Genomic DNA, 19,150 nt, shown 5'->3' on the forward strand with positions numbered 1-19,150 from the left:
GCACACCATTTAAATTTTTTTTGGGGTCAAAACACACCATTAATTAACCTACCAAGCAAATGGATTAAGATCCAACGATGTGTAGAATTTAAATAATAAATAAATTCATACTCAATTGGGAAATAAATATTAATATTTTTCGTCCTTTCTTTCTTTATTTTTAACCTTAAACCCAGCTGACGAGGAAAGGGGAGCAAAAGCGTCTAGGTTCTCTTCATGTATCCAAGTGGGTCCCCCAGAACTGGGGCCCACACCATTAAGAAAAGAACTGCCTTTCCACTCTCGGTTTTTCCTTTTCTTGGCAAACAAACACGTCCCCCTCGATCTCTGTTTACTCGGGTTTCCTTCCTCGGTTTTCCCTCCTTTCCTTCTCTGTGCTCTCTCACTCTTTTTCTCTCTCTCTCTCTCTCTCTCTCTCTCTTTCTTTGCAAATAAGAATCAAAACCACCATCGACAATGCTCTCGAAAGCTCCTTCTTACTCTTCTCTTTGACGTCTCAACGCTTCTTCCTGGAAAATCAGATATTTTGAAGCTACTTTTGTACGTCAAGACGAAGAGACAACGAGTCCCACTCCAAACAACAGTAGCAAAACCAGCGGCCGAAACCAAAACCACTTTCAAAGCTTGTTCTGGGGCTTCAGCGGTTTTAACGGCACGAGATAGCCAGTTTCCATTCCTGGAAACTTGGTTTCCTTGGTGGGTTTATAGAGACTAGCTAACTGGAAGGTGGGTTTTTGTCATTGTTTATTCTTCACTTTGTTTTCCTTGGTGGAATCGTTGCTGTTGTTTTAATGAAAAGGAGGAGGTGGTGGTTGGTGTTGTTGTGTTGTGATAGTTTGAAGATTGGATGGATAGATAACAGCAAGCTTGTTGGAGTAATAACCCCTCAACATTTTCAGTTTGGGAATTTTGAATCTTGAAGGAGGAAGCTGGACTGGCCAATTGAACGAAGGATCAAGGAGGATAAGATCTGAAAAGTGTATAGGTACTGCTTCTATTTGCTCAGCATTTCTGGAATCTGATATTGGTTTATGAAACGGTTGATTTGCAATCATTTTGAGCCTCCTTTTCTGTGTTTAGACTTGAATGCATTTTTGGGTTGGGGAGGGGAAATTGGGAAGGGGAAGGTGATCAAAAATTAGAATTTATGGAATTTGATTTTTGGGTTATCGATAGAAAGAAAGAAGGATAGGTGGGTTGGCGGTTTTGGTCTAAAAAGATCTCATAATCTAGAGATATTACACTTTCTATTTTAATTGAGTGTTGTTTTGTTTTTTTGGCTACAGGAAATGGATCTGCAAGCTGGTATCTAAACATCCAAAGGAAGCTGGTATCTAAACATCCAAAGCATCATTTTTGAATTTTGTAAATGGATTGAGGCAGCATCAGCAGATGCAATGTCAAAAGCAGTAGTGTGTGGGTTGTTGATTTCTTGTTTCATTCTCTCCGTCTCCGCCATTGACACTGGGTACCCACGATGTAACTGCGACGAAGAAGGGTTCTTAAGCGTTGAGAACATCCTAGATTGGCAGAGAGTGAGTGATTTCATGATTGCTGTTGCTTACTTCTCCATTCCCATTGAGCTCCTTTACTTCGTTAGCTGCTCCAACTTCCCCTTCAAATGGGTCCTTTTTGAGTTCATAGCTTTCATTGTCCTCTGTGGATTGACTCATTTGCTCAATGGATGGACTTATGCTCCACATCCATTCCAGTTGATGCTGGCCCTTACCATTGCCAAGTTCCTCACTGCTCTGGTCTCTTGTGCCACCGCCATAACCCTGATAACCCTTATACCTCTGCTTCTCAAAGTGAAGGTTAGAGAGCTTTTTTTGAAGAAGAAAGCTTGGGAGTTGGATAGAGAGGTGGGAATGATGAAGAAGCAGAAAGAAGCCAGTTGGCATGTCCGGATGCTGACCCATGAGATTAGGAAGTCACTTGATAGGCATACAATATTGTATACCACTCTTGTTGAGCTTTCTAAGACTTTGGACTTACAGAACTGTGCTATATGGATGCCCAATGAGTCTAAAACTGAAATGCACCTCACTCATGAGTTAGAGGGATCTTCCAATTCCTACCATAACCCTATACCAATCAATGATCCAGATGTCCAGATGATCAATGAGAGTAAGGGAGTGAAGATCCTTGGGACTGACTCGGCCCTTGGTATTGCAAGCAGTGGTGGTTCTGGTGAGGCAGGGGTAGTTGCAGCCATTCGGATGCCAATGCTGAAGGTATCGAACTTCAACTTCAAAGGGGGCACACCGGAGCTTATTCAACAATGTTATGCAGTACTGGTTTTGGTTCTTCGAAACACACCGGCTAGAGTTTGGAGTTGCCATGAGCTGGAGATAGTTGAGGTGGTTGCTGATCAGGTGGCTGTTGCACTCTCCCATGCTGCAGTTTTAGAAGAATCTCAACTCATGAGAGAGAAGTTGGAGGAGCGGAATCGGGCATTGCAACTGGCTAAGAAGGACGCAATGATGGCAAGTCGAGCTAGGAACTCATTCCAGAAGGTGATGAGCCACGGCATGAGGAGGCCAATGCACTCAATATTGGGCCTACTTTCTTTTATACAACTTGAGAACATGAGTAGTGAACAGAAAATGATTGTTGAAGCCATGTTGAAGACGAGCAGTGTCCTTTCAACTTTGATTAATGATGTCATGGAGATTTCAAACTCAGACAAGGGAAATTTTCCATTAGAAATGAGATCTTTCCAGCTACATTCTATGGTGAAGGAAGCAGCTTGCCTTGCCAAGTGTCTCTGTGTTTGTAAAGGTCTTGACATCCGTTTTGAGGTTGATAATGCAGTTCCTAATTGGGTGCTGGGTGATGAGAGGAGACTTTTTCAGGTGATTCTACATATGTTTGGGAATCTTTTGGGTGGGTGTTCTGGAGGAGAATCCGTAACCTTCAGGGTCCTATTAGAGACTGGAAATGAAGGAAGTAATGAGAAACTATGGGCATTCCGAAGACCAAACTCTGCAGATGATTATGCTTCTATAAAGTTCAATATTGTGATTGACAATGGTTGTTCTCAATCAGAAGGCTCAGTCTCAATGATGCAGCTTGCAAGGAAACACACCAGTGATGGGATTGAAGGAGGCCTGAGCTTCAGCATGTGCAAAAAACTTGTGCAGGTAAGCATTCTGAATATCGTAGTTTAGTACTTCTACCTCTTTGCATCTAGGGCTGAATAAATAGTGGTAGAAAGTTGGGGATTACACACTTTATAAGGCAGATGAACAGATTTTTATGGTTACAGGATTCGACCAGCCCATCAGAGTGTTCTATTCTAAACTTGCTAGACTACTTGTAGGCTTGATGGTTTATCTAATAATCTCTATGATTTGGACTAAGAGATTTTGAATTGAAAGCATTTCTAAAAGAGTAAAAGTGCATTTTAAGTAACCACTATTGTTTGAAACCAGCAAGGAGACTGGACTTATTCGAATTACTGGATGGAGATGAGACTGGTTCCATGGTAACAAAACTGCACATTTAACGTTCGTTCTACGAACACATATTAATTTACTTGCCATGTGGGCAGTCTTTGATCATCTGTATTTGCTCTTTGTAAAGTTGTGGCAATTATGTTGTATCAGGCTGCCCCTCTTTAGGTTTAATCTTGTTTGTGCATTGTGAACTGTGAAGGCACATAGGGTTCCCTGCTACTAGAAAACAGACGTTTAATGATTGATATGTCAAGTAGCTCAGCCAGCTCATTGTTGGCCTGTGAACTCTCCCTGGCTCCCGGACGTGTTGTCCCTGGAGCTTGGCTTGTGTAACCGCTCTCCTTTTGAATAAATTGTGGTTTACCAAAAAAAAAAAAAAAAAAGTAGCTCAGCCAGCTTAAACTCATCAAATCTAATGTTTGATTGCTTTCTGGCATTTTCAAGAATCCTGTGATTCATTTCACCCCATGAGCTCTGAAGAACTAAATTTTGTGATAATGTTATTGTATTTAAAATAAATCTCTGTTTTTAATTTGCAGATGATGCAAGGAAACATCTGGGCTCTCCCAAACACTAAAGGTCTTGCACAAAGCATGACACTTGTCCTTAAGTTTCAGCGACAACCACCAGTTGGGAGGGGAATCTTCGAACCACTGGGATCATCAGAGCACATGTTTTCAGAGTTCAAAGGCCTTCAAGTTGTATTAGTTGATAACGATGATATCAACAGGGCTGTTACGCGGAAGCTACTTGAGAAGCTTGGTTGCTCTGTATCAGCTGTTTCATCGGGCTTCGAAGGCCTCAGTGCCCTGGGACCTTCTGGGACTAGAATTCAAATTGTTATGTTGGAACTTCATATGCCTGAGATGGATGGTTTTGACGTTGCTACAAGGATCCGAAAGTTCCGGAGCTGGAGTTGGCCATTGATTATAGCCCTTACTGCTAGTGCTGATACGGATTTGTGGGAGAGATGCATGCAGGTTGGAATGAATAGTGTCATACGAAAACCAGTTTTATTACAAGGAATTGCAGATGAGCTTCGCAGAGTCCTGCATCAGGCAACCAAAGGTGTGTGAAGAAGTCTCAGAGTTTTGTATGCATGTCAAGCAGTCAATATTCTTACCAACCTTTTGGGTTTCAACACCAAATAAACAACTAGTCCCTTACAGATTCAGGCATAGGGATATTAGTAACACATACATGGTTCATACTCAAAATGTACACAAAAATTAGGTTCCTTCCCCCACTTTCTGCCATTTGTGTTTCATAATAACCTTGATGGCAGATCAAGGTTTCACTTACAGTTAAATGAAATTTAAAATACAAATTTAGTAGTGAATGAATGAAGTATATCATCTTCGGGTTGTAACCCTTAAGTGAGGGGAAAACTTCTCTCCCTTGAACTTGTTTTCTATGTTCTCTCAAAAATATCACCCTGATTTCCTCCAAAAAATAAACTGCTACTTCTCCTTCTCCTTTGATAATTTAAAATTGCCAAATTATCTTTTGTATTTAGCCTTAGAACTGATGATGTTGATTTTTATTTTTAATTTAATTTTCTTTGTTCTCTCCTTTTTTTTATAAGCATTTGTTATATTTGATTGTATGCAGTTTTTTATTTAAATTTTTTTCTTTCTTTTTATTTTATAGAAATTTTCAAGTGAATGGGTGGATATTTATATATACCATTCAAACTATATATGATATGAAAGGCAATTAGAAGATGTATATATACGTTTCAGTAGACCTGTAAACGGATCGAATTTGGCTCAAATACACGAATATCTGAATCCGATTAGCAAAATCGGTTTTTGAATTCGAATTTGAATCCGGCAGAAATGTAAAGAAAGCATCCGAATTCCGGAGCTTTATCGGATACCTGATATTAATTTGATCTGATAAACTATCCGATTATTGATTGGTGATTGTCATTTTTTATTTATTTTGTTTTTCAATTTCCAATTTTCGATTACCGATTACCAGTTTTCGAATTTGATTATCAGCCTTATTTTAGAGAGAAGTGTACTCCAACCAGATAATTCCGATTATCCAATTACAAATTACTGGTTTTCGAATCCGATTATCATCCATTTTCAGAGAAAATACTTTACTCTGTTCGGATAATTTTTTATCTAGAATTATCCGATTTGACAAGAAAGTATCTGAATCCAAATCCAGTTGTTTAGTGGACAGATACATATATTTTTCGGTAAGAAAGATTTCAGATATGGACACCCTTAAACGAATTCGAATGCAAATTCGGAGGTAAGTTTTGGCTATCCATTACAGGTGTACGTTTCAGGAATGGAAAGTCTCATGCATTGTCTTGGGGTTGAGAAATGAAAATAACAGGTCATGTGGTGTAGCCATACATGTCATGTGATAAAAGATAGATACAACATCATGGATTGTTCTTTGGATGAACAAGACAACCAGTAATGGCTCCACCGGTTTAGCACAACACCACTAAGTCTTTGGGTGCTTCTTCTTCTTTTCGGTAGAAGAAAATCATGTGCTTCTAAAGATATTAATGTGGGTGGAAGTGAACCAAATTTTGCATGTAACATTTTATTATTATTATTTTATTTTGTTACAAGGGAGCTTTTAATATATATGAGGGATGAGATTATTACATATGCTCTCAGCAAAGTTTAAAATCCGTGACTTTTTCTCTAAAAGATGTTGGTCTTACCAACCTAACAATCCTGCTGACAAACCATCTTCTTTTCAAAAATAAAAATAAAAAAAAAAAAAAAAAGAAAAAAAAAACGATTTAGTGCACAAGGAAAGGGAAAAAAGAGCAATGCAGATATGAGTTTTGTTGAAGAATGGAGAACGATTTCATCTATGCAGGAGCAACTCTGCCAAACCACCTCCTTTCTCCTTCGTGCAATCAAACGAGACTCATCGTCCCGGCCGCTTCCTTCAGATAACTTCAAAATACAGAAAGAAATTTTTTTTGAAACCTATAAATCCTACTCGAACATAGTTGATATGTGGTATATATCTAACTCTAAGCACCATTGACACCACATGAGCAGCACTAGCCTAGCAAAATCTGAATGAGATGTTTAGATTTTAAGCTCTCTCTCCTTTGTTATTCAAACTTGTTCATGAACTTACCAAAAAAATAAAAATAAAAATAAAAAGCTTGTGCATGAAGAAATCTAAACTGATTGTACTTTCTTATCTAGCCCAGGCCCATGTGGTCCCTATCAGGTAAAAGACAGAGTTCAACAAAGAATGCACAAAGTCTAAGGGCGGCCCACTTTTCCATGTGGCCCAATCCTTTCCCTGAGAAGGGCACCAAGCCACCAACTAATATATAATTTTAGTGGGCTTATGAGGGGGGCCCATATATTCCAAGACTTCGGCTGTACTTAACATGTTGGATTGACTTGACCACTACTAGATGCTAATGGATAGGTAAAGATTGTATGAAAGTGGGACCCACTAAACACGTCAGCCATATTATTCTGATTTGTGGGACCTACCATAGATTGTCTGATGATGTACCCATGATGGAGATGGGTGTCAGTATCTCAGGTGAGAGCCCAGCCCATCTCAACAACAACAACAAATGGTGGGACCCACAATTCCAATTATAGTATTAAAATTTTATAATGACAAGGATTTGTCTCATGTGTGACTAATAAGTAAGTCACTAAATAGTCTTCCCATGCATATGGGGAAAACATCCACTTCAAGTTTCAATAATGCTGAAAATGATATATAGAATGTGCAATGTATGTGGGAGATAAGATAAAATAGTCCATGTTAATTTAATTGCATAAAGCATTGGATCTAGATGAAAAATGTATGAAGATTTAGTAGCCCATTAAACTAATCAATTCCATTAGAGTAATCTTGGAAAGATTAGTAAACCTTCTCCACTTGTATTTTTTTTTTTTAATTCTTTCCCTTAAACTATTTTTGGAAAAAGGTAGCTTGTATTAGTAATAGAAACAAAATTACATACGATAATAGAGCATCCCATTCACATCTATAAAAAAAATTACATCGAAACTTGCGAAATTTTCCATTTTGGGAACCTCAAAATGAAAAACTAGGAGATCGAAAAAAAATCCCAAGTTTCAATTGAAACTGTCGAAATTTTGTCGAAACATCAAACCTATTGAAACTTTGTTCAACCTAGCTAGACCAGCTGGTTCATGAGAAAAAAAAAATTCCCAAATTTCGTGGGAAACATGGGAAATTTTGAAGAAACTTGAAAATTTTCGTGGAAACCTAGGAAATTTCGTGGAAATATGAAAATTTTCATGGAAACCTATGACTTTTCTTGCATGTTTTGCAGCTTTTTCATATTTTCAATTTTTATGTTTCTTTCATGTTTTCCCAAATATCCCTTCTATCAGGAATTTCCTATCCAAATTGTGTATTCCCTCAGACTGGTTATCTTAGGCATGTTGATGATCAGACTTATAAAGTTACAATTATCGATTATTTTGACAACCATACGCATAAATTGTCATGGGATGTCTATGTTCCTTGATTTGAGGAGGGGATGTTATAGACATATTACTACTCGACTTATAGGATGGATCCACTAAGGCACTCCTCTTGACATTAAGTTTTATTTTTTATTTTTTATTGTTAGTTACTTTGTATTTGATGTTTTGAAATTAGAAATTATATATTGAATATTATGTACTTAAATAGTTAAGTTTATAGTGTACTTCTCGGACAATTCTACATTGATTTTATGTACATTAAATGACAAATCTACATTGATTTTTTAGAAAAATATAGCCAATGTGTTCTTTATACTCTAATTATCTTAAATGCAGAGTCTCACATTAAAATACTCCCTAAAACTTGTCGAAACTTGCAAAAAAATCCTAAGTTTCCTAGAAATTTCTCCAGTTTCCCACTTAGGTTTTCCATTTTCACCTAGTTGAAACTTGAGTTTCACTCGAATTTTTTTCTATTTGACCACATCATTTCTGATTAACGGGCAAGGTCATCAAGAATGTTAGGAGGGAAGAAAAGAACTTCATTTGCAGAGTGACAAAAACTCGCCAAAAAGTCTGCATCAATATTTAACTCCCAAATGTGGTGATGAAAAACATAATAGTCAAAACTGTTGCGAGAGGTCTCGAATGTCCGTGACTAACTCTTGAGTGAACCAAGGAATAAAAATGCATGCCAGAAATGTAGAAAATCTACCATAAGTATTTATTATTCTAGAAATATTTCAGATCGATGAGCCCAAGCCCACTCACTTTGATGTCTAAAACATCTCTAATGATAAATTGGTTCGTCAGACTTAATGCAATGATTAGACCAAAATTGCTCCAATTAAATCATGCACAAATCTTGGATGACTATCAATTCTTTTTCAAAATTGAGATGGCAACAATATGCACTAACCAAGTTCTATCCAGAAAAATTGGTTGTTCTTGATCTGTCAGAAAGTGAGATCACAGAAGTTATCTGGAATTCCTGGCCTTGAAGGATTGGAGTTGTTGGAAGAATTGGAAATAATAGAATGCAACAATCTCTCTGAGATTCATGATGTTGAGAAACTAAAAAGCTTGCTGGTCTTGCATATTTCAACATGTTGTTCCTTGGAAAGATTACCAGATCTTTCCAACTTGAAAGAGTTGAGAGAACTACAAATTGAGAAGTGTAAGAAGTTATCAGGAGTTCCTGGAAAAATCTAAAAACTGGTTATACTTTCTTATCAGCCCAGGCCCATGCGGGTCCTTGTCCGGTAGTTAAAACAGAGTTCAATGAAGAGTGCACAAAGTCTACAGACGGGTCACTTTGCCATGTGGCCCATTAATATTTCTCTCACCAAGTCCACCAACTAATATATATATTTTTAGTGGGCTTATGACGGGCCCATTTATTCCAAGACTTTAGCTTCATTAATTAATATCTTGGATTAACTTAACCACTACTAGATGCTAATTGATAGGTTAATTAAGGTTGCATAAAAGGGGGACCCACAAAACACATCATCCATATTATTCTGATTGGTGGGACCTAGTAGTTCTCTGGTGATTCATCATGGTGTCAGTCTTTCAGGTGGATCCATCTCAACAATAATAAATGGTGGGACCCACCATTCCAATTATTTCATATTGAAATTTTATAATGATAAAGGCTTTTTTTAATATATTTTATTTAGGAAAGATTAGCAAACCCTACCCACTTCCAGATTTTTAATATATATTTTATTTTTTTTAAACTTGCATTTTAGGATAGAAGAGAGACCAATGCATGTTTTGGATATTATAAGAGCCAGAAATATAGAAAATCTACTATAAATAAGTATCTTATTCTAGAAATATTTCGTATTGATGAGCCCAAGCCCACTCACTTAGATGTCTAATAAGATGAGAGATTGTTGAGCCCAAGCCCACTCACTTATTGGCCCATTTTTTGTTTTCGTGTAATTAGTATGGGCGTGTCTAGGGTCAACGGTCAACCTAAATTTTTTTATGAACTGGTTTTGCATACAAGGTGGGCCCTACCTTCTCTCTACAATAATAATAACTTGGAAATGATAATACAGATAGTACACCTCTTTTGACTAAGATGTTTATGTATTGGGACTTCTTTGCCTTTGAAGTTCTCTTTGCTTCTCTTTCTATGCTTACCATTTATGGAAAAATTATCTTGCTTTTTTTTTTTTTCTTCTTTCTATGCCTACCATTTATGGAAAAAAAAATTGACCTTCAATGCTAGCAGCCTATGTAGAAAGCAGCTAATACCAACACATCTCATGATTGTTGGATAATTTCGTGTGAGAATGCCCTTCTTTTTCGATAATTCGTAAGTTTGAAGTAAAATCCTTTGTGCATGCACCTCCTTCTATGTTTAACTTTATTTGGAAATTTAGGTAAAGGTCATGGATCTTCTTCCTACACCAAAAGTCTCAAATCGAACTAACCTCGTAACTTAACTCTAATTATTTTTTTGATATTTCGAGAAAATCAAGAATGTCCCGATTTCATCGGATTTAGAAACATTAGATTGCTATGGTGGCTTCAACATTTTGCCCTTTTTTTTTTTTTTTTTTTGGTTACAAAACGGGTCAAAGACCCAAAAAATAAAACCAAATCAAACTAAAACACAACTCTTGAGAAAATCCTCTCTAAGGATGTTTGTCATTTTCTGCAGGGATTATTGAAAAAGACCAGATCATCTCTTCCAATTAGCCGCCTCTTAGACAACCAATCAGCAGCCTTATTATTTTGACGCTTCAATGTTTTGCCCTTAATACCTTGAAAACCTAGAGTTTTTTTTTTCTTTTCTTTTTTGGGTAATTAAAACCTAGACTTTATTACTGTGGAAAATGTAAAAGGGAGGCAAGCTATGTTCTTAATCTAATGAAGCTTTTAACATTAGAAAAAAAAAAATTTAAAAATCTCCAAGTTGTAAATGATTGTATGTTTCTTCCATTTTATGAACCCTATATTCTTTACTATTCTACATCATAAATACAAACTTTCTCTTTACTATAAATAAATAAATGCTTCAGATTACTTATAAGTACGAATTACATTAGATTTTCTTATGAAAAAAAAAATGGTTAGGTCTATATTCAATATTACAGGTCTTTTTATCCCTAGTTTTATACAATCTTGTCTTTGATATTATAAGTAAGCTTCTTGGCTTCTTATGCTGTAGTTAAAATTTGGTAGGAGAAGAATAAGAAAAGTTGATTTGGCTCTTCATGTTTTAATTAGTAGATTTCAACCTTTATTATCATTGTTGTTCGTCAAGACTCTTTGGTCACAACTCTTTATAAGGACACTTAACAACTATAAATTGATTCGTTCTTTCTTTTCGGGGACTTTTTGTCTAGTTGTACATGCTGCTTAATCCTTTGCTTGTGATTCTAATCTTGCATTAATAGTAATTATAAAAAGCTCAGAAAGCTAGGACAAGTACTTCGGATTTGATCCTTAAGGATAATCAATTTATCGAAAATGCCAAAAGATAACAGACCGATGATTTGAAAGTCATCTTAAAGTGAGACCTCGATCTATATTGCGTGAAACATTTGGACACGAATATAAACTAATGTGAATTAGGTTTACTATTCTACAAAATTACTTATAGCTAGAAAACTTTTGTCCATGTTTTATATATATTTCATTATCATATCTTTTGCAATTTGAGCTATCTGATAAATCAAACTTATGGAATTTTGACATCAACTATCTCTTTCCTTAGTTGATCAATTAGATTAAAAAAGAAAACCTCATTAACTCTATAATTGACTAAAGATGACGGGTGTTTCACGGAAATGGTGTAGAATAATTAAAGTTCAAATGTCAGAAAGAACAATTAACATCCTTACGTGTTCATCAATTTCTTTATCTAACCAATGCTTTCACTATTAATATTTTATTTAACCTTGCATTTGCTTTAAGGGAAAAAAATTCTTGTAACTAGTGGTCCACGTTTTCCCACTTAATCTATGTTTAATATATTGCTTTTCATGATACTCTAGTTAATTGGCAACTTGGACATTGAACCTAGCCAAGGGTTTGCAACTTCTTCTGCAACTCATGACAGGTGAAGAACAAACATGTTAGCTTTTAATTAAAATGCTTTTGGGTGAGATAAAGTCAAGATTATTTTATGTTAAGATGTAATTATCAAACCAAATGGTGCCGTTGATATTGTAACTTTACCATTAAGGGAATGTTGTATACAAAGTTGCTACTAATTATATATTATGCTTTAGTAACTATCATATGTGAATCCATGTGAAAGGGAGTTCCTACTTCCCAATATTTGTTGCTAAGCATCTTGGATTCTTTGAGTGTTAAACCAAAGAAGCTCTTAAGACTTTTGTGCAAGTTTTAAGGTAATGGTTAATTGCTGAGTATAATATCAGTAAGATGATTAATTTGAAGTGACATATCGTCTCATATCGAGTATTGTATCGTATTGATCAATCCATTTTAATGCAATCCAATATATGTCATTCAAAAGAGAGAAGAAACCATGATATGTACCATATCAATCATATCATCAACTAGTATTATATGTACAAATTGAGTGAACCGATGTGTATTCAGATTTGAAGAAATGAGACCTTGCTTTTGTTTCAAACTACATAGATATATAACCAAAAATAAATCAGAAGTTCCAAAAGAAGGAGAAGAGTTAAATTTTCCATGCAGTGCTTTATCTTGGAGGTGATGGTGCATGAATTATTTTATGTTACATCTCCATCAAGCTAGTCAAAGGTGAACTCAAGCTTTTGTCACCTCCCAGTCCTAGCAGGAAATTAAGCCCCTCTTGACTGAGACTTGATCCGAATTATTTGCTGGAAAAGATATTCAAATGGGTCGATCAGAACTAGTTCAGTTCCTAGGGAATTATTTTCGTTTACTCATTCTCTTGGGCTGAATGTTTTAAATTTATTTAACAAAGCTCAAAGAATGCCTTATATCTTTCCAGGTTTGATTAAATAATTTTTCTGAGTGACTCTCAGTTTTTTCCAACAAAGTGCAAAGAACAATTAACACCCAGAAGTTAGGGGAAGACGAGAAGAAGTAGAGGTGGCTTCCTGATCTTCTGGGTGAAATCCTTCTGATGAAAATGGAAGGAGATGGAAGTTTATTTATCTACTTGTCAAGAACTTTTGTGCTTTCCTCTTCCACTGCCCATAAGTTGGAAATCCTATTAGTGGATGGGCCAAGAAGGTGGGGGTTTATCAAACTCATTTGGAAGATCACTTCAAGTCACTGAAACATCCAGACAGATTCTTTATGAAACACCTCTGAAGGATTCCATTTGCATCAAAGGATTTTCCAAAACATTGCTTTATTACTTGGCTAGTTTGATCTCAGAATCTAATGTCTGCCTTATCTTTGGAACGATGTAGGGATGGGGTTAGACTCTTTTTTCTTTCACTGGCCTTTTTCCTGATCTAGCTATCTGCCAATTGCCATTAGTAGAATATGATGGCAATTATTCTGAAAGACAAATGGTATTTGATCATTTAAATATCTATGGCAGAAAAAATTCCTGCTAGTCTGGCAGCCAAACCAACCCCAATTCAAGAAGGTGGTGCTCTCAAGAAGGCATCTAAGCTTTGTCTTTTCTTTGTTTTTTCGTAACCTTCAAGCTTTGAGCTGCTAGAATTCTGCGTGCAAAACTCAAAATTCCTAATGTGCTTCTGAAGTAACCTACTGTGCTAGCCAGCAGTGATAGGTTAAAATATTAATCATTGAAGTAAATTATCAAACAAATGAAAAATATTAAAGTTATCTATATAAATTCAAACTTTCTCTTTGAATTCACCTATTGAGTTAGCTGGCCTTGATTACTATATTCATGATAGAATTTCTCAAACTAATTAATGACATAGGCCTTATGTTCTAAAATGTTGACCTACTTATAGATGAACTGCTAAGATCCTAAAACCTAATTGCAGACTTGAGTGACAGCTTTATTCGTGTTTCCAAAGAAGAGAAGAGTTGCCATGCACATTGGTGAATAGAAGAAACTCAAGGTGGATGAATAGTTTTAAGTTTGGGTTCTGAAAGACTCTCTGAAAGCCCTAGTGCCAGAAGCACAACGTACCACCCTAGTAAAGATCTTGAAGGTCAATAAACACAACTAGTAAAGATCTTGAAGGTCAATAAACACAAACTTGTGGGTTGACGAAATCCTGTCCACATACATTGATGGAAGAAATAAAATGCCATTTTTGAGGATAAAAACCCTAATAAAGTTTCAATAGATGAAAGAAACATGTGGGCCAGTAAAATCCTTTCAAAAAGTCCACACAAAAGAAGGGACAAAATGAAATGCTATTCATGAGGTCAGAAACCTAATTAAGATCTGAACACTACTAGATCTACTAGCACCAGTCGTTTTTGAAACAAGTGGGTCCATCATGATCCTCTGGAAAAACCCAAAGAGTTCCTGGTGCAACCTACTAGAATCCCATTGATGAATTAAAAGTCATAGCTTGAGATGTTCTTGGAAGTTCTTTTCATCATTTGTTATATATCTCTCCGTTTTGCCAGACGAGAGGTTTTCACCCAGATATATACGTGATATACAGAGTTGGTACAACTCCTACAGACTTTTTAACCAGCTTAACATGTTAATATCAACCATGGGACTAAAATATATAAGCTGAACCCAGAACTCTTTAGAAACTGATTCAGGATTTCTGGCCAACTTCAAACCCATCAAGATTAGAAAAAAGAAAATCCCCTTAATCAAAACTCCAGCTTGTCCTCATCACAAATAAAAGGACTTCATCAATTTCTAATTAAGTTTCCCAACCACTCTATACTACATTAACTAGCATCTAGAAAATAGTTCTTCTTCAATTAATGTGAGTATTGAAGACCCGATCATGAGAGAGAGATAGAGAGAGCTTTACATATGAAGAAAAAGAAGGGGGATCTCTTCTCCCCATTAGTATGTTCTTTTTTCCAGTTTGCCTGCAAGACAGACCAGACCAAGACAATTCACCGCGAGTTGTGACTGAAATCTTGAAACTGGGTAACACCAAAACAAAATATGACCCATCACATCACTCATCATCTCTGATGACCAGAAATGGAAAGCTGTACAAGTAGAGCATTCATCAATCATCATTTCTCAGGGACAGCAGAAATGGAAAGCTGCATATGTAAACTCTGAAGCTCAGAAAATTCCACAAATTGACAGAAAAAACCTGTATTTTAATTATTTTGTTACTATATCTAGACCTTCTGAACCATATAATGTCACTTAACAGAATTTAAAACCCCATATCCCAAATCCAAAAGCATATATCCCTACATGTAACAAAATGACCATATATACATATAGAAGGAAATATCAATATTGAGGGACCCAATATATTAAAGGGGCTTCATTCCAATCTGATCAAGGTTACATAATTTAAGGAACCATCATGAAGCTCCCAAGACTTCACAGGGTATCACTATTCACTAGTACAGATATTGTTTATGAAACACAAATTTCTATAGAAAGTTAATAGACAGAAAATTCTAGATGCTGCAAGAGAAGCCCACATCCCCAATGTTAGTCTCTGAATGCCAGAGTACCCTAATCTATCATATCAGATGACTAGACAAATCAATGAGGCATATCAATCAGAAGACATTCTACACAATCCCATGCATGCAAGAAGTGAAAAATAATAAATAACAGCTCCATTTTAAAAACCCAAAAAAACATCTTGTATATTTTGAACTGAAAAAGGGATTGATTGAAGAACAAATTTAAAAGCAGCAGTAAGATATACAAATGAGCATTCATTCGGTCATTCCTGCACATCATCTACTTCCTTGATCTCTACTCTCTGGCCATCTAGGGTTATCTCTTTGTCTATGTGGGTTTGATAAATTCAGAAAGGTGGACGAGCATGAGCCCAAGCATAAGCATCATGACCTAATTGCCCACCATTAGGGAGCAGATTTGGTGGCAAATTGAAAACAGGCATGGCTGATGGATCAGGCAGACCTGGTGGTGGTTGTCCAGAACTGTTCCCAATTGCTGGTGGCGAGCCACCACCGCCGGGGAGCTGACCTTGGGCGGCGCTTCCATTATCATCATCTTCTTCCAAGGGTAAACGTTCATACGTAGCATTTGAGAAGGTGGCAGCAATTACCATTACAGGACCAGCTGCAACAAGTGTTCCCACAACACTTCCTCCCACAACCTGTCCTTGACCACCTGCCAAGTAAACAGTCAGCCCCGTTGAACCGGGTGGCGCTGGTCCAGGTAAGAAAGCTCCGGTTAAAGACAGAATCTCAAAACGACCGTGAAGTGCCACCACTGCACCAGGCGCCGCCGGCTGCCGTAATGTGACGTTGGCTACAGCCCCACTGCCGGAGAGCACACAAACACCTCTCTGTCTTCTCCGGGCGAACTGGGCTAGGGTTTCTGCTATATCTGAACCGCTTGCGACTTCCATGACATGGCTTCGAAGAGCGTTAGGGCTGTCACGAGTAACAAAGATAGGTGGTTTGGGTTTGTTTTTGGACCCTGGTGGTCTTCCCCTTGGACGGCGGTTTCCGACCTCGACAGCTCCTTCATTGGGTTCGCCGTTTTCTCTTTCTTCTTCATCTTCTGCTCCTCCACCGCTGCTTCCACCTCCATTTTCATCTCGTTCGCGTTTCTTTAAGACAGGTGAATCAACTCCTGCCTGTTCTACACCCGGCAGAGGCACTTGCCCAGTCCACCAATGGTTCGCCAGGGTTGCAAATTAGACGGATGCACAACCACAAAAAAGAACACAACCAAACCACTCTCAAGGAATTTAGTCTACAAAATTGTATCCTAACAGAAGTCGATTTTGAATATTACTCCTCCAGATCACCTATCAAACTCTGTTCTTGACAAGGACTCACTTACACAAAGCTCGAGGGAAGAAGAATCAGAAAACAACATTTAGATCGTCTTAATTAAGGAGGGTTCTTCTTTCTTCTCTTTTTGAAGTGTTACAAAAGTTGAGATCAGACAAAGAAAAAACGAGGAGAGACAAGTTGACCCTGAGTTTCCTGAGCTGAAAGAATTGAAGATCTAAGAACAGATAATAACACTAAAGGCAGAAGGTAACTAAAGCAGTCAGAGTTTGATTTCCAACAGTAGTTGAGGGAAGAACCCACGAGAAGAAGAAGAAGAAAAAAAAACAAGAAGAAGCTGAACTGAAACTCTAAGTGAAGAAAGATCAATTCAAGAGAAGAAATTCTGTTTATCAAATCTTGTTCTTCGTAGGGTTTTGCTTTCCTTCCAGCTTTTTTTTTTCTTTCTCCCTTCTCTGTAAGGTTCTCGGAAATTAGGGTTTTGTGGGGTCGCGTGCGCGTGGGCAGGTGGGAAGCACGTCGTTGTCTCTCGCCCCGACACCTCAACAAATGCCGAGAGAGAGAGAAAGAGAGAGAGACTCATCACATAATGAAAAATAAACTTTGAAAGTTTCACACCTTAAACATTGTTTTGCCTTTTGTTTATTTACTGCTTACCTCTTCTATTGGTTCCTCCTTGTTTTCTGTAGAATTCCACAATCTAACTCATACCCACTACTTCTCCATGCCTCCTTTGCCATTTTTCCTTCATCTCAACAGCTCCATAGCTATAATCTAACGAGCATCAATGAAGATATATTGCATTGGATCTTCTACTCTTTCACCAAACCTCAATCTGTTTCCTGCTGCTTGTATACAAGTTTAAATTTGTTATTTTTTACTTTAACAGTCCAAAGAAGGAAAGAAAAAAGGCCCATTGAAAGAAGCTAACCACTGTACAGATCAATCCACAAACACTACTTGTTCCTTGGTGGTAGCATTAATATGAAGACACTAAATATCAACAAGAAGTCAAATCTTGAAGTGCATTCAACTTCAACCTGAATGATCAAATCAGTTAGGGATACGGATACAAATTACAGCACCACCCAATTGCTTGTTAGATTCTAAAATCTAAACCAACTTATAAAAGGATTAATAAAATCTAAAGCTGAGCTTAACTAGTTCCTTCTTTATGAATTTGAAGCTTTTGGTCAGATGGGTTATATAGTTTTTCTGATTTATTGGCTTATCAAGGTTGAGAGAGTTGGGGACCAAGTCTCCCATAATTAAGGCAAATGTATTCACCAAGAAGCTTCAGATGCAAGTGGAAGGGTACTGAGAGAATATACTTCAGGAACTTAAATATTAAAATCTTGTGGAGGTTTGTGAATACTATGATGGTGTCGTTGCATGGTGAGAGACAAACTTTTTATCATTAACATATATCTATGGAGACACCTGATTTCAAATTTATTGAATTTCAACATCAATTCATTTCATTTCATAAATCTACTTCATGGGTTCTTGAAAAGGCCAGCCATGAATCGACTGGTCGATCTCATTAATAAATTGAGCAAAATCTGGTCGGGTTTGTCTATCTTTGTGTAACAAAATAATGGTGCAACCGTAGTGATGCATATGTGTTAACCCATTTCCACGCTTACATCCATATATGCTCAATAAAATGAATAAATTAATACTCAAGTGCATTGATTGTATATATCAATAAAAGATATAATATAATATAGTGACTGTTCCTGTGGTAATATCGATCAATCATCTTGGAAGGGTAGTGGGGCTGGGTTATCAAGCTTATATAAATTAATGAAGTCATTGCCCACTATTCGTTCGCCAAAACTCCCCAATGAAAGGAATTAGGTCTGTTTTAGATAGATGGGGCGTCAAGGATAGATTAGGATCAGATGCAACGAACATACCATTAACATTAATGAAGGAACACCTTCAGAGGGCCCTAACCTGGAGATTGATTCAGTCTGGCTAGGTCCATACAATGGGATATGCGAGAAACTTCAGGCAATCAAACCTCCTGTTTGTGTGTTCCAGAACGTCTTGAAGATCAAATTGAATTTCCATGTTCTTATCCTCATTTGGCTTTCTCCATCAATGGAAACAAATAAACTAGCCACTATACATGGCTATCTTTCATGATGTTATCTAGAGTTGCTTCAAATTATTAGTTGTTGCAATCAATTTAACTATTTGGTTTGCTTACATTCATGAAAAGATGAGATTTACTTTACTATCAACGAAGAATAGGGTTACAATTATTTTTCTGTACATCTTTCTTGGAATTTCATTATGAAGATTGATAATGTTATAGGAACTGACCCAAATCCATATATAATATTAATTTTTTTTCTTTTG

General features: G+C 36.8%; 2 protein-coding genes across 2 annotated transcripts; one reads left to right on the plus strand and one right to left on the minus strand.

Annotated features, from left to right (window-relative positions):
• Positions 1 to 388: 388 nt before the first annotated feature.
• LOC149003307 (protein EIN4-like) lies at positions 389 to 5,280 on the plus strand. The gene is made up of 4 exons (XM_089138115.1): positions 389 to 726; positions 836 to 985; positions 1,287 to 3,143; positions 3,998 to 5,280. Exons 3-4 carry the CDS (start codon positions 1,398 to 1,400, stop codon positions 4,532 to 4,534), a joined length of 2,283 nt encoding a protein of 760 aa, XP_088994241.1. The 5' UTR covers positions 389 to 726; positions 836 to 985; positions 1,287 to 1,397; the 3' UTR covers positions 4,535 to 5,280.
• An 8,471-nt stretch (positions 5,281 to 13,751) lies between these two features.
• LOC149003308 (AT-hook motif nuclear-localized protein 20-like) lies at positions 13,752 to 16,683 on the minus strand (the record flags this gene model as incomplete). Its single annotated transcript, XM_089138820.1, has 1 exon — positions 13,752 to 16,683. A coding segment is annotated over one exon (861 nt), but the record flags the coding sequence as incomplete, so codon positions are not given.
• Between the last annotated feature and the right edge of the window lie 2,467 nt (positions 16,684 to 19,150).

This window comes from Hakea prostrata, chromosome 10, assembly GCF_041222555.1.
Source record: "Hakea prostrata isolate BN-2017 chromosome 10, UWA_Hpros_2, whole genome shotgun sequence".
Lineage (NCBI taxonomy): Eukaryota > Viridiplantae > Streptophyta > Magnoliopsida > Proteales > Proteaceae > Hakea > Hakea prostrata.